General features: G+C 53.1%; 1 protein-coding gene across 2 annotated transcripts in view; it reads left to right on the forward strand.

The window, feature by feature from the left end:
* The window catches only part of LOC127586609 (disks large homolog 4), a 188,586-nt gene that overhangs the window by 113,117 nt on the left and 60,063 nt on the right, over positions 1 to 15,406 (forward strand). For both annotated transcript variants that reach the window (XM_052044712.1, XM_052044714.1), the window contains 2 exons: positions 4,117 to 4,281; positions 7,976 to 8,005. In XM_052044712.1, coding sequence (XP_051900672.1) covers positions 4,117 to 4,281; positions 7,976 to 8,005 — 195 coding nt within the window. The remainder of the gene's footprint in view (positions 1 to 4,116; positions 4,282 to 7,975; positions 8,006 to 15,406) is intronic.

Here is a 15,406-nt window from a genome sequence, read left to right on the forward strand (position 1 = left end):
TGTGTGTACTGAGGAGGTGTTGTGTGGCTGAAATTCCAGCAGCAGCCCAGGTCTTGCCTCCTCTGTGTTTGGTTCCAGTGCCAATGAGCTGGCTTCGGTGGGGGGGGGGGGGGCCATGCTCGGCTGGAAATTGAGTATCTGTTTGCATCTTGCAGGCTGCACAATCCGGCTTTGCTCCTGCAAACAATCAGCTTCCATTAATCTTGTCTCCCTCCAGCCTTGCTGTCAAGCAGGACTCATTTCTTGCTTCCTTTTAATATTCAACTCCTTGGCAACCATCATGCCTGTTCCTTCTTAATGAACAGACTCACTGGCTCCCTGCATTTAAGTAGCACCTTAAAAGTGTTATGGAACCACCCAAGGCACAAGGGTGCCGAGGCATGGCAGTTCAGTTATTGCACCACCAGATGGAATTCAGGATCATTTGTTGAGATACACAAATTCAATTCCCACCATGGCAGTTGGGGAATGAGAATTAAAGTAATTAATTTATTGGGGAATTTTGAGTAAAGCAAATCTCAGCTGCAGTAATCGTGAAGCTTATGGATTGTGGTGAAAACCCGTCTGCTTCATTGATGTCCTTCAGAAATGGGAATCTGCCTCCTGGCTCATGCCTACCAATATGGTCAGCTCGGAATTCCTTTCTTAGTCACGGGCTCCAAGGAATGGACAATAAATACTGACATCGTCAGCGATGTCCACATCACATGAACAAATGGGATACGGGCCAAATGTGGGCAAACGGAACTAGCTGAGATGGGTATTTTGGTCAGGATGGGCCAGTCGGGCCGAAGGGCCTGTTTCCATGCTGTGTGACTCTGTAGGAACAGATAAATGACAAAGCTTGAGAGGAATATGGAACGAGATTTGACAGTAAGGCACCTTTGGAAGTGCAGGACAAGTGATCAAAAGGTGCATGGGCAAGTTTTTGAGAAGTGCTTTCGATGGTGAGTTGAGGAGGTTGTGATGGGGGAAGTTTCGGGAATGAGTTCAGACTCAGACCCCTGGCAGCTGGGGACATGTCTGCCAGCGGGGGAGTGATGGGAAACAGGGATGATCTTGAGGACAGGATTGGGATTGGTTGGTTTTCCGGTGGGCACTGATGTATGGGAAGTGATGGAGGGTGGTCTGCTTCAGGTCCATGAGAAGAAGTGGGTGGGGCTTGGGGGTGGAGCTGCTGCTGGGACCCGGGGCTGTGGCTTCAGTCCGTCCCAACATCTGGTCCAAATGGTCAGAACGAACTTGCGATGGAGGAAACCACTGAGAGGCATTGCTTCGAGTTGAGAGGGTGAAACTGCCTCATGGGGGTAACAGAGAGGCTGAGTGACATTCTGGGTTTTCTCTGTACATTCCTGGGATCAGGGGGTCACCGGCATGACTAACGTCCCAAGGTGAGGTGAGCTCCCATCATGAACCGGTGCAGTCTCTGGTGAATGTTATCCCTCCATGTTGTGGGGGAGGGAGTTGCCGGCTTTGCATGCAGCAGTGAAGAACTGCCGATGACTGGAAGGGGACCCTGCACGTGGGCTGGTGTTTCCCTGCACCCGCTGCCCTGGTCCTTCTCGGTGGTAGAGAATGTGGGCTTGGGAGGTGCGAGCGAAGTAGCCCAGGCAACAGCAGTGCATTTTAGATGGTGTACACTGCAGCCACGGTGTCCCAGGACAATAAATGAGCAGTGTTGGTATTCTTGAATAGTTTTTAGAACACGGTAAAAACGATCTGAAAACTTTTTTTGTTGTTCATTGGACACTGTCAGTCACTGCAGTAATTCAGAAATCTCTCTGTCTTTAGCACACCGAGACCAAAGCTCGGCACTCTGCAGAGTATGCAGGTGAGGGGAGTGAGAGCATCACATCCCTTGATTCAGGAGCTAGAGCGACAGTGGAGGGAGTGGGGAAGCTCATGCTGGGATTGGAATGCAGAGAAGGTGACCGTCAGGAAATTATCGGGCCCCAACAGACTGCTGCCCAAGTGCTGGGGACGGGTCTGTCACTGTATAAAACCGGGGTACAGTACCGGTGGGGACGGGTCTGTCGCTGTATAACACCAGGGTACAGTACCGGGGGGGACGGGTCTGTCGCTGTATAACACCGGGGTACAGTACCGGAGGGGACGGGTCTGTCGCTGTATAACACCAGGGTACAGTACCGGTGGGGATGGGTCTGTAACTGTATAACACCAGGGTACAGTACCGGTGGGGATGGGTCTGTCGCTGTATAACACCGGGGTACAGTACCGGTGGGGATGGGTCTGTCACTGTATAACACCGGGGTACAGTACCGGAGGGGACGGGTCTGTCGCTGTATAACACCAGGGTACAGTACCGGTGGGGATGGGTCTGTAACTGTATAACACCAGGGTACAGTACCGGTGGGGATGGGTCTGTCGCTGTATAACACCGGGGTACAGTACCGGTGGGGATGGGTCTGTCGCTGTATAACACCGGGGTACAGTACCGGTGGGGATGGGTCTGTTGCTGTATAATACTGGGGTACAGTACCGGTGGGGATGGGTCTGTCGCTGGGTGTTTCAGGGATCAGTGCTGTGATCCAGCTATGAGGAGAATGGTTTGTCCTGACAGAAGTTTATAAAGTTATGAGAGGCTTAGACAGGGTAGATAGCCAGAGCCGTTGTCCTAGGGTGGAAAGGTCCCATCTTAGAGGGCATGGGTTTGAGAGGGGGCACAGTTAAAGGAGATGTGTGAGGCGAGAGAGTGGAGGGTACCTGGAACAGGGAGGTGGTGGAAGCAGATGTGACGGCAATGTTTGGGCAGCATCTTGAGAAACACGTGATCAGGCAGGGAGTGCAGGGGTGCAGACCACGTGCAGGGAGAGGGGATTACTTCAGGTCATCATGGTCGGCACGGACATGGTGGGCCGAAGGGCCTGTTCCTGTGCTGTCCCTTTCATGGAGGTGTCCGAGGGATATTGACTAGTTAAATAAACGTGCGGATATGGCAGACAGGATAAGTGTGAGGTCATTCTCTGTGGTCACATAAAATTATTATTTTTAAATGGTGTGGGACTAAAAAGTGTTGGGAATCAGAGTGACCTGGGTGACCTTGTACACCAATTACTGAAAGTTTGCATGCAGATGCAGCAAGCGATTTGGAAGGCAAATAGTATGATGCCTTGATTGTACAAAGAGTTGTGTAAAGATATATTACTGGGATTACACAGGGCATTGGTGAGACTGCAACTGGAATATTGTGTTCAGCCTGATCTCCTCATTGGTGCAGGGAGTGAGCGCTCGCCTGGTTTATTCCTGTGATGGTGGGCTTGCTGTGTGAGGGCAGTTCGGCAGACTGGGCCTGTACTCCCTGGAGCTGAGGAGAATGAGAGGAAACCCTCACTGAAACAAAGAAAGTTCTTGCTGGCTTGATGGGGTAGATGAGAAGTTGATGTTTCCCCTGGCTGGGAAGTCCAGAACCAGGGATTACATTCTCCATATTCGGGACACAGCTGGGGAGAATATTCTTTGGAATTCTATACCCAGGAAGGCTGTGCAGATTCAGTCACTGTGCATATTCAAGACAAGGGGGAGGGGGTCGTTGGTTTCCAGGATGTGAAGGGAATTGAGAGTTGGTGGACCAAAGTCTCAGTCGAGTTTACTATCATGTACACGTGTGCACAGGGCCAATGAAAAACTTACGCAGCAGCATGACAGGCACATAGCATTAAAGACACACCATTCACAAGAAAAACATAAATTATACAAAATTATAGAAGAAAGAACACAATTAGAACAAAAAAAAAGTCCATTGTAGTGCAGTGTGATCAGAGTGGTCCCAGTGTTGCTGTACTGAGGTGGTGATTAGGGTTGTGCCAGTCGGTTCAAGAACCGAATGGTTGAAGGGAAGTGGCTGTTCCTGAACCTGGTGGTGTGGGACTTCAGGCTCCTGTACCTCCTGCCCGGTGGGAGCTGTGAGAAGAGGGCATGACCTGGTGGCACCAAGGAAGAAGATGAGCCATAATTTTATTGAAGGGTAGGGTAGGCACGAGGGGCTGGATGGCCTGCTGTTTCTCGTCACCCTGCTTAACATGGGCTGGGGTGCTGGTTTCAGCGGGAGATGACGGTGTGACCCTGAGGCTGACCGTTCCTCTCGCCTTTCTCCAGAAATACCGGTACCAAGATGAAGACACCCCGCCCCTGGAACACAGCCCAGCACACCTTCCCAATCAGATGAAGGGGCCCGAGCTCGTCCACGTTTCCGAGAAGAACCTGTCGCAAATTGAGAATGTCCATGGCTACGTGTCCCACTCGCACATCTCCCCGATGAAGGTACGACTCTTTCAATTGATTGCAAGTTAGCCACACTGACAGACAGAGGCCCTCTCACTGTGCCTCACGCCACAAACCACGGGCAGGCTTGAGACAGGTCTTCATGGCAGAACAGGCTCAGTGCTGGCATCCCATTCCCAGCTCTACCCCTCCCCGTTCCCAGCACCCCCCCTCCCATTCCCAGCATTCCTCCTCCCATTCCCAGTGTCTCCCCTCCCATTCCCAGCGTCTCCCCTCCCATTCCCAGCGTCTCCCCTCCCATTCCCAGCCTCCCCCCTCCCTGCTCCCAGCATCTCCCCCCCATTCCCAGCGTCTCCCCTCCCATTCCCAGCGTCTCCCCTCCCATTCCCAGCTTCCGCCCCTCCCATTCCCAGCTTCCGCCCCTCCCATTCCCAGCTTCCGCCCCTCCCATTCCCAGCGTCTCCCCTCCCCATTCCCAGCATCTCCACTCCCATTCCCAGTGTACTGTCTCCTCTTCCCGGTGTCTCTACTCTCCCGTTCCCGATGTCTCTGCTCCCATTCCCAGCATCCCCCTCCCATTCCTGGTGTCCGCTCCCATTCCCAGCATGTCTCCGTTCCCATTCCCTGTGGGTCTCCGCTCCCATTTCCAGTTTCTCCCCATTCCCAGTTTCCCCTCCCATTCCCAGTGTCCCCCCACCCATTCCCAGTTTCTCCCCATGCCATTCCTGGTGTCCCCTCCTCCCATTCCTGGTGTCTCTCCCCTCCCGTTTCCCAGTCTTGGTCCATCAAGAGAATTCTGAACAAGTTTTCCTGTGCTCCTTCTCCACCCATCAGTGGATGTCCTTCCAGCCCCTGGGAGAGAGCTCTTTCCTCGTCCCAGGATCTCCCCAGGGTGTGCCCAGATGTAGTGTCCTCCTCGGGACAATCCCCCACATCAGGTTGGCTAACGTGGGGAGGAGGAGGTCACTACTGAGTCAATGCTTTAGAAACGGGGTAAACCATCCCAATCTCCCACTGTGTCAGTCCCCTGGGGTCATCTCTCGCCATGTGTGTGGTCTCTGTCGATGGACATCCCGTGCTGGTTCAGTGAATTACTGAGGAATACTTGATTCTTTCTTTCTAAATACCGTCCATCACCCCCAACCCTTCCATTGCCTGTATTTTTGCTGAACCGACACTGCCTACCTTCCTATGAGTCAGACATTCCAGGGATTGGTCTTATTCCCAAAGCAGAAATTAGCTAGTTCCAGAGAGTCGCTAACCTCTGTCTCCTGTGGGGAATCTCACTCTGGGCCCACAGGAGCTGTTCTTGGGCAAGGGAGGGGTGACATTGGGGCCCTGACCACGGGCAGTGAGTCTTGGGAGCAGCAGGATTGTTGGGATGGGTGACGCCCAAGTTGTCAGACTCCACGCTGTTCAATGCCCAGTGGGATGACCCTTGGGCTGAAGCTGTTTGGGGAGTGTCATTCGGGGGCTGGGAGTAATTGGGGGTGGGAGGCAGGGGGGAGCTGCACCATCAGGGGTGTTCCCAGAGGTAGGCACAGCAGTAAATATAACCTCAGGATCTCCTCCCTTTTTCCCACCCAGCCTGTCCTTTGTATCCCAACATCACCCCACCTCAGTCCTTACACCCCAACGTCACCCCAATAATCATCCGACCCCAACCCTTACACCTTAACGTCACACAAACCCAATCCTTACACCTGACATCACCCCAACCCCTATCCTTACACCCCAACATCACCCCACCCCAATCCTTACACCTCAATGGCTCTCCACCCCAATCCTTACACCCATACCACACCCCAACCCCAATCCTTACACCCCAATGTTACCCCCAACATCACCCCACCCCAATAATTCCACCCCAACCCCAATCCTTACAGCCCAATGTCACCCCTAACCTGAATCCACACCCCAACTTCACCCTTTACCCCAAACCGTACACCCCAATCCTTTCACCCCTACTGCACCCCAACCCTAATCCTTTCACCCCAAACCCTATTCTTTTCACCTTACCTGACCCCCAGTCTTGACCCTTTCACCCTATCTGACCCCAGGCATCCACCATGTCCTGCCTCACTGCCCTCACTGACCTCACTGAACCTATAACCATGTACTCACCCGAACCATGCCCAAACATATACATCCCACCTGACCTCTAACCCTGCCTGATCACACCCACCTGAACCCCCTACCCTGACCCCTTTACTGCAGCAGTTTATTTGAGTATAAATGGGTTGGGGTAAGAGGGGTTAAAGCAGTCTGTCACCATGGTACCCGGTGAGTGTGAGGTGGGCTCACTTCCTGCCAGGGGTTTCCTGTTGCCAGACTCTGGGGTTGCAATGGTCAGCATGCAGGCAGTGACCAGAGTGGGCAGGCGAGGGGTGAGGGTCAGTGTAAGCCCCAGCAGAGCCGAAGCAGGCGGTGAGTGGGAGAAGCTCAAGAGCAATTCTGCAAGGAGCAACTCAGGCCTCTTGCTCCATCCTGTGGAACCCTGGTGTAGTGCAGCCATTGAACAGGTCCATCAGATCCTTCTGTTCATGCGGTGTTCCCTCCTCTGGGAGGAACGTGAGACATTCCCAGGGCCCCTTCCCTGCCACACCCAGTTGACCATTCCACGTGTGAGTGGCTGGATAATGAGTACGGGCAAAGTATCAACAGAGAGCTTCATTCTGTGTCTGACCCCGGGAGTGTGTGATGGGTCGGTGAGGAGGGAGCTTCACTCTGTGTCTGACCCCAGGAGTGTGTGATGGGACAGTGTAGAGGGAGCTTCACCCTGTGTCTGACCCCGGGAGAGTGTGATGGGATGGTGTGGAGGGTGCTTCACCCTGTGTCTGACCCTGGGAATGTGTGATAGGACAGTGTGGAGGGAGCTTCACCCTGTGTCTAACCCCAGGAGTGTGTGATGGGACAGTGTAGAGGGAGCCTCACCCTGTGTCTGACCCTGGGAGTGTGTGACGGGACGGTGCGGAGGGAGCTTCACCCTGTGTCTGACCCCGGGTGTGTGTGTTGGGACAGTGCAGAGGGAGCTCCACTCCGTGTCTGATCCTTGTCCCTGCCCTGGGAATATCTTTTATTGGCACTGAAAAGTACTTATTTCCTTAATAATTAATATCTCATTAAGATAATGGTTGGAAGCCCTTCACATTTTGGACTCCCTTCGGTGACTATGATTGGTCTGAGTACAGAATTAGGATCTGCTGGGTCCTGTGGGCTGGGCGATGGTTCAGTGAGCACAGATGCAGAAGGTGTCCAGCTGGGCCATCCGGTGTCTCGTCCCCGGGCGTGAGGTGTGGGCTACCCTCCGTTAACTCACCTCAGTGGCCTGTTGCTGATGTGTGAGCTCAGAGAGGGAGAGCTGGTGGACTGTGGAAGGCATCGGTGACATTCAGCGGAGGGTGAGTGAGGGGAGAGGGCAGCCGAGGCCCCGTAGCTCGCCCCTGCCCTTGAGTGCAGGTGGCCCCGTCAGTCAGCTCACCCCCAGGGATTGATTCTCAGATCCCCTGCCTCAGCACCAGTCATGCAACTGCCCTGCTGAAGCCATCTCCTTCTGTTCTGCATGCCAGTATTGAGGGGCTGAGTGGCCTCCACTGCTCCTGCATTGCAGGCTGGAGGGGCTGAACAGCCTCGTCCTCTGCCTGTGTTGCTGCTGCTCACCGTGTGACTGATCGCCTTGTTGTGTCGGAGCTGCCTTGACCTGCACTCACTGCTTATCATCCCTTTACTGCAGCAGATGGATCCAGCTGAGCTCTGCATCCCGGTAAGTCCCTACAAACATCAAGCTTCAGTCCTGGGGAGGAGAAGTGGTTAAATGTCGGGGGGGAGGGGGTGCAGAGTAAATTGGATGTGCTTCACCAGTGACCTCGAGGGGTGTACGGTAACTGAAGGATCCGAGCGTTGGAGAAGTTAACATTTCTCTTGTCGGGGTGTCTGGAGGGCGTACGTGTAGGGTAAGGGTATGGAGGGGATCTCAGGAGGTGGGTGGGTGTGAATCTGGAACTCAATGCCTGAGGGGTGGTGAAGGCAGAGACTCTCACAACATTGAAGTGCCTGGACCAGCACTTGAATCACCGAGGCAGGGAAGGGTAAAGGGAATGTGTCCTGGGTGCTTGATGGGCAGCCTTGATGTGTTGGGCCGAAGGGCCTGTTTCTGTGGAGACCCAGGAGACTGCACACACTGGAATCTGGAGTGACAGGCAAGCTGCTGGAGGAACAGCGGGTTAGGCAGCATCTGTGGAGGGAGATGGTACAGGTGAAGGGGCTTGGCCGGTGTCTGTTGCATCACCCCATGAGAAGCTGGTGTGGAGGGACATGGGGGTGTCCAAAACAAGGGGCCAGGACCTTACCTCAGAGCCAGGCTCTTCCTGACGTAGAGGCTAGATATCTGTGGCAGGAGCTGCCTGGCTGGGAACAGCTGAGACACAGGTCGGTGGGGTCCGAGGGTCATAGATGCAAGGGAAGAGGGTTGGGGACAAACCAGCTGTGATCTCTGAATGCCTCCTCCCGGAGGGACACATGAGGGAGGGATTATCTTTGGGGGGCGGGGGGGGGGGGCTGTTCCAAAGCCATCCCCCAATGATAAACTGTTTTTCACTGTATATGTGACAACAATAAACCAATTTATTAATTTTCCCAGTATCCCAGCTCAACCCAGCACATACCATTGCCTCCTCTCTCTGTACAGCAGGCTTGAGGGGCTGAATGGCCTCCTCCTGCTCTGGTGTTGAGGGAGGACAGAGCACAGAAGTGACGTTTGGCCCTTGAGCTGGATCCAATCCCTGATCAAGTCACTGGCCTTCTGGTGATCCGATTGGACCGAGGTGAATGTTTTGTGACTTACCAACCAATAGGAGGGTCCTACTCCTTGGGCAACCCAAGTGCTGATGCAGTGCTTTAGCACACAGGTTTCCTTGGCAACGGGCATTAAAACTATTGTCTCCTGAGCACTAAGCAAAGGTAAATGTTCTTTCGGTTGCTTGTACACTCGTCTCCTAGCCAAGACATTAATTATTCTTCCAGAGGGAGAGAGCGAGAGAGAGACAGAGGGAGGGACAGAGAATGGGAGAGACAAGAAGCAAGGGAGGGAGAAAGTGGCAGAGGTATAGAGGAGACAGTCAGAGGGAGAATCAGATAATGGGGTGGGGGGAGCGCGAGGGAGAGTGACTACAGAGAGAGAGAGAGAGAGACTGGCACAGATTACTGAGAGGGAGAAAGAAAGAGGGAAAGAGTGTCACAGAGGACTGCCACCAACCCACACGCTGAATGAGGGGATGTGTTGACCTGCTGTCCACTGCAGTCAGTGAGAGACCTCTCCACCTAATGGCTGCATCGTCTCCCTCCCCCTTTTCTCACTGTGCAGCAGGGAGGGGTGTAGTGTTTGTCAGAGTGAGGGAGGGAGTGGTGGGACGGAGAGGGGAGCAGTGGGGGGGGGGGTGGGGGGGTGTGGATTTGGGGTCAGATGATTGAATGGAATTCCGGGTATGTGGGTGAGCCGAGGGTTGGGGTCTCAGACACCCACTCTGCTGGGCTCTGTGCATTGCCCACTATAGCAGAGAAAGATGCACTGGCACTGCATGTAATCCCCCCACCCCTCCCACAGTGTGACCCTCCCTCAGTACTGCCGCTCCCACAGTGTGACCCTCCCTCAGCACCGCCCCCCACAGTGTGACCCTCTCTCAGTACCCCCTCCCACAGTGTGACGCTCCCTCAGCACCACCCCTCCCACAGTGTGACCCTCCCTCACTACTGCCCCTCTGACAGTGTCACTCCCTCAGTACCCTGCTGCAGTCTCAGTCTGCCCCAGAGGTGTGGAGCTGACCACTTTGTGTCAGCCTACATTGGTGCTATGGGCTTCTTGCCCCAGGCTGCATTTGGTGGAGCCACATCTGGGAACAGAGCTGCTGACAGGGATTCCAGATTGGGTCCAGTGACACTTGGGGATTGTCCTGAATCCTCAGGGATCAAAGTGGCCTTGGGACCATTGATAACGAGCAGCCCCAGATGCAGAGTCACTGGGGCTTTTAGACAAACTCATTCCTTCCGTCAATGTGTGTTTGATGGCGTTGTATGTTTGGAATTGGTAATGAGCACGGCCACATCATACAATGGGAGAGTGGACACAGGAACAGAGAGATCCAAAGGTGTCTGTACACCTGTTTGCAGGTGTTTGGACAAGTTGAGAAATCCAAGGTACAAGATCTAAAAACAGAACGGACAACAGCAACAAGGACGTTATTTTCTGAAGCTGGACAGGCCTGAGCTGGTGCATTGTGACTAATTCTTGGTCCCTTAGTGTAGGCAAGGTGTCACAGGCTGGGGAAAGGGTTACTGAAATAGTCCTGGGGAGGAGAGACTTCTGTTCCATGGGGAGACCGGGGGACTGGGGCTGCTCCCTCAGAACTGGTTCAGGGGAGATTTAATAGAGGCGTTGGGAATCAGGGAGTCTTGGGATGGAACTGTTCCCGGGGCAGGAGGGCAGGTGCCCAGTGGACATGGAGTGTTACGGGGGATATCAGTGGAGAATGGGGATTGCTCTGTGAGCTGGCAGAGGCAAGTCACCTCCTCTAAGGAAATGAGGAAATGCTGTCCGGTGAGACTACAGCTAATAGGGCCGAGAGGAGGAAGGAGGGAATCTCAGTGAAGCTTCATCTGAAAGTTGCTGCCTCTAATTTAAGCAAAGCCCCTCTGACAACACACTGGTCCCTCGGAGAGCTCCACGTTTCCCCCACCCCCTGTGTGAGGACATGCTTGCTAACACAACCCCTCCATTGCCAAGTCTGGAGGAAATGGTGTCTCTCTCAATAGGATTAACCGTTAAACCCCGGTTAGAACTACCCACACCCCACTGCACCAAATCCTCTTCACCAAGGAACACGCCTCCCTTAACAAAATTTTTTCAGCCCCTTTATCTTTGGGATAAATGTTCACTGCACTCCCTCCAAGGACGATCTCTGCTTCCTGAGGGGCAATAGGAATGAGGGGCAGGAGTGGGCCACTCGCCCCCTCAAGCCTGCTCAGCCAGTGGAGAGAGAACCTGTTCCTTCCAGAACAGGGCCAAAAGGTTCAGACGCAGGACTGAACCTGCTGGCATTTGAGATTGGCAGAAGCTTCACATAACCAAGGTGCCTCTGCAATCTCCTCCTCTCTAGTCAAGGTTCTGGTCATGGGGTTAAAGTCTTTGCTGAAAGAGGCCATGAATCAAATTGTACATCAGTACATTAATCCTTTGAAGGTTTAAGCCTTCCCAAATTAGAACAAAGTTTGTGAGTGTCAGAGGCTGAGAGAGGGAGGTCTCAGAGTGACAGAGTCCTAAACACTTATTGGCATGGACTAGATGGGCCAAAGGGCCTCTTTCTGTCCAGTATGGCTTCATGACTTCATATTCGAAGTTGCTTCAGCTGCCTTTTCACACTCGGGGTCCGGCCAGGAACCTCCAAACACCTCTCTTGCCTGGAATTTAGACAGTTAAGGGTTGAATTGATGGAACATACATATGAACCATGTGAATGAAGAACAGGAGGAGACCACTCAGTCCCTTGAGTTTGCTACCCCTTTCTACGCAATTGGGGCTGATCTGATCCTAACCTCAGATCTGCACCCCTACCTAGCCCCGGGAACCTGTCACCTCTGCTGATCAAAAATCAATCTTCTACCTTAAACACATTCAAAGACTTGACTGCCCTCTTAAGGAACAGAGTTTCAAAGATTCATGAGAGAAAAAATTTCACCTCATCCCATTGTAAATGGGTGACCCCTTGTTATAAACCCTCCACAGATGTGAAAGGCTGGAGACCAAGAGAAGCCTGGTCTGGGACCCAGGGCATGGTCTGAAAACTGGAGGGTGAAGTTCAGAAAATGCAGAGGGCAGGGAATTCCGAACTCTTCCTGTCATTGGCCTGTATCTCCCTCCAGCCCCCTGCCCCTATCTCTGTTACTCCCTCTGGCCCCTACACCCCGCCCTATCTCTCTAAGGATGTGGAGGACAGCAAGATCAGGGAGGGGTGTGCTGAGATTCCAGGCCATGTTGATATCAAGGAGGAGGAGATGTTGGATGTCTTGAGAACATCAAGGTGGATAAATCCCCAGGGCCTGATGGGATCTATCCCAGGTTATTGAGAGAGGCAAGGCAGGAGATTGCTGGGGAGCTTTGTATTCTCTCTAGCCACTGGCAAGGTCCCAGAGGACTGGAGAGTAACCAATGTTGTTCCTCTGTTTAAGAACGGCAGTAGAGACAAACCAGAAAATTATAGGCCGGTGAGCTTTACATCAGTGGTAGGAATATTGAAGAAGATTCTTGGAGGTAGGATTTAATTCTATCTGCAAAAGCATAGACTTGTTCGGGACAGTCAATATGGCTTTGTGTGGGGTAGGTCATGTCTTACAAACTTGATTGAGTTTTTTGAGGAGGTGACGAAGATGACTAATGAGGGCAGGGCAGTGGGTGTTGTCTTTGCACAAGGTCGCTCATGGTCACTGATCCAGAAGATTAAGGCACATGGGATCCATGGAGACTTTGTAGATTGGATTCAAAGTTGGCTTGGCCGTAGAAGATGGGGGAGTGGTGGAAGGTGTTATTCTGACTGGAAGCCTGTGACCAGTGGTGTTCTGCGAGGGTCAGTGCTGGGACCTCTGTTTTTGTGATATATAGAAGTGATTTGGACAAAATGTAGGTGGGCTGGTTAGTAAGTTTGCAGATGACACAAAAGTGGATGGAGTTGTGGACAGTGAGGAAGGTTGTCAAAGGATTCACCAGGATATAGACCTGGAAATGTGGGCAGAGAAATGGCAAATGGAGCTTAATCCGGACGTGTGAGGTGTTGCACTTGGGGAGGTCAAATGCAAGAGGCAGGACCCTTTTTCCTGGGACAGAACTGTCAAACACTGGAGGGTGTGGCTTTAAGGTGAGAGGGGGAAAGTTCAAAGGAGATTTATGAGTCAGGTTTTTATACTCTGTGGTGTGGTAGGTGCCTGGAACATGCTGCCTGGAACTGGTGGAAGCAGGTATACTAGCAATATTTAAGAGGCATTTAGACATCACATTGATGGGACAGTGAATGGAGGGATACTGACCCTTCTCGTTACTACCATTGGGGAGGAGGTACAGGAGCCTGAAGACCCACACTCAATGATTCAGGAACAGCTTCTTCCCCTCCGCCATCAGATTTCTGAACGGTCCATGAACCCATGAACACCACCTCGTTATTCCTCTTTTGCATGATTTATCTATTTTTGTAACTTAGAGTAATTTTTTATGTCTGTATGTCCTGCACTGTACTGCTGCTGCAAAACAACAAATTCCACGACATACGTCAGTGATAGTAAACCTGATTCTGATTCTAATGTGCAGCCAGATGGGATTAGTTTGGATTGGCATCATGGTCAGCACAAACATTGTGGGCTGAAGGGCCTGTTCCTGTGCTGTACTGTTGTATGTTCTATCTCTGTAACCCTCTCCGTCCCCTACACCCCTCCCTGGCTCTGTAACTCACCCCAGCCCCTACTACCCTCCCTGTCTCTGTAGCCCCCTCCGGCCCCTACACCACTCCCTGTCTCTGTAACTCCCCCCGGCCCCTACACCCTGCCCTATCACTGTAACCCCCCTCTGCCCCCTACATCCCTTTTACAACTCTCAGGGGTCTCTGTGCTCTTTCAGTTCCGGCCTCTCGATCGCTCCCAGTCCCAGTGATCCTCCACTGACAGTTGTGGCCTCATCACCGAGGCTCTGGAAGGTGGGATTCCCTCCCTAAACCTCTCCACCTCTCTCTCTTCCTTTAGGATGCTGCTTAAACCCCCTCACTTTGTCCTAACACCTCTATGTGTGTCTTGGAGATCATTTCTGTTTGAGAACTGCTGCTGTGCATCTTGTCAAAAGTCAGGAGGATATTTTGACCATTTTCATTTTCTCCCCATCCTATCTCTTCCTCTTTCATTTGTCCGTCCAACTTCTTTCCTGATTCACTCTCCTCCAGTCCCCCTTTCGTCCCGTTCCCCTTATGCTCTCCCTCTCCCTCCCCAGCCCCCTCCATCCCCCCTCCCTCCCCACTCGTCTCTTCTTTCCACCCATGTAATCTTTAGTCTCCCCAGTCTTGTCAGTTCTTCTACACCTTTTCTGCTTCATATCTCTCCCTCTCGCACATGCAATACCTCTCCCTCCCTCACCCTCTCTCTATCCCTCTCCCGGCGCACCCTCTCCCTCCCTGCTCTCCCTCTTTCTTTCACCCTCTTGCTGCTCTCTCCCTCTCTCTGCTTTTGACCCCCCCTTATTCTCTCAACCTTTTGACTCTCTCCTTCCTCTCTCTCTTCCTACTTTAACAACCTCTCACCCTCTTCCTACTCCCCTTCCCTCTTTATCTCACTCACAACCTCCTCTCCTTTCCCTCTGTGCTTCTCCTATTCCCTAATTTCATTCCCTCCCTTCCCTCCCCTTCTCTCTCCCCTTCTCTCTCTCCCCTTCTCTCTCTCCCCTTCTCTCTCTCCCCTTCTCTCTCTCCCTTCTCTCTCTCCCTTCTCTCTCTCCCCTTCTCTCTCTCCCCTTCTCTCTCTCCCCTTCTCTCTCTCCCCTTCTCTCTCTCCCCTTCTCTCTCCCCCCTTCTCTCTCCCCCCTTCTCTCTCCCCCCTTCTCTCTCCCCCCTTCTCTCTCCCCCCTTCTCTCTCCCCCCTTCTCTCTCCCCCCTTCTCTCTCCCCCCTTCTATCTCCCCCTTCTCTCTCCCCCTTCTCTCTCCCCCTTCTCTCTCCCCCTTCTCTCTCCCCCTTCTCTCTCCCCCTTCTCTCTCCCCCCTTCTCTCTCCCCCCTTCTCTCTCCCCCCTTCTCTCTCCCCCCTTCTCTCTCCCCCCTTCTCTCTCCCCCCTTCTCTCTCCCCCCTTCTCTCTCCCCCCTTCTCTCTCCCCCCTTCTCTCTCCCCCCTTCTCTCTCCCCCTTCTCTCTCCCCCTTCTCTCTCTCCCCTTCTCTCTCTCCCCTTCTCTCTCCCCTTCTCTCTCCCCTTCTCTCTCTCCCCTTCTCTCTCTCCCCTTCTCTCTCTCCCCTTCTCTCTCTCCCCTTCTCTCTCTCCCCTTCTCTCTCTCCCCTTCTCTCTCTCCCCTTCTCTCTCTCCCCTTCTCTCTCTCCCCTTCTCTCTCTCCCCTTCTCTCTCTCCCCTTCTCTCTCTCCCCTTCTCTCTCTC

The sequence above is a fragment of the Pristis pectinata genome, chromosome 37 (assembly GCF_009764475.1).
Source record: "Pristis pectinata isolate sPriPec2 chromosome 37, sPriPec2.1.pri, whole genome shotgun sequence".
In the NCBI taxonomy this organism is placed as follows: domain Eukaryota; kingdom Metazoa; phylum Chordata; class Chondrichthyes; order Rhinopristiformes; family Pristidae; genus Pristis; species Pristis pectinata.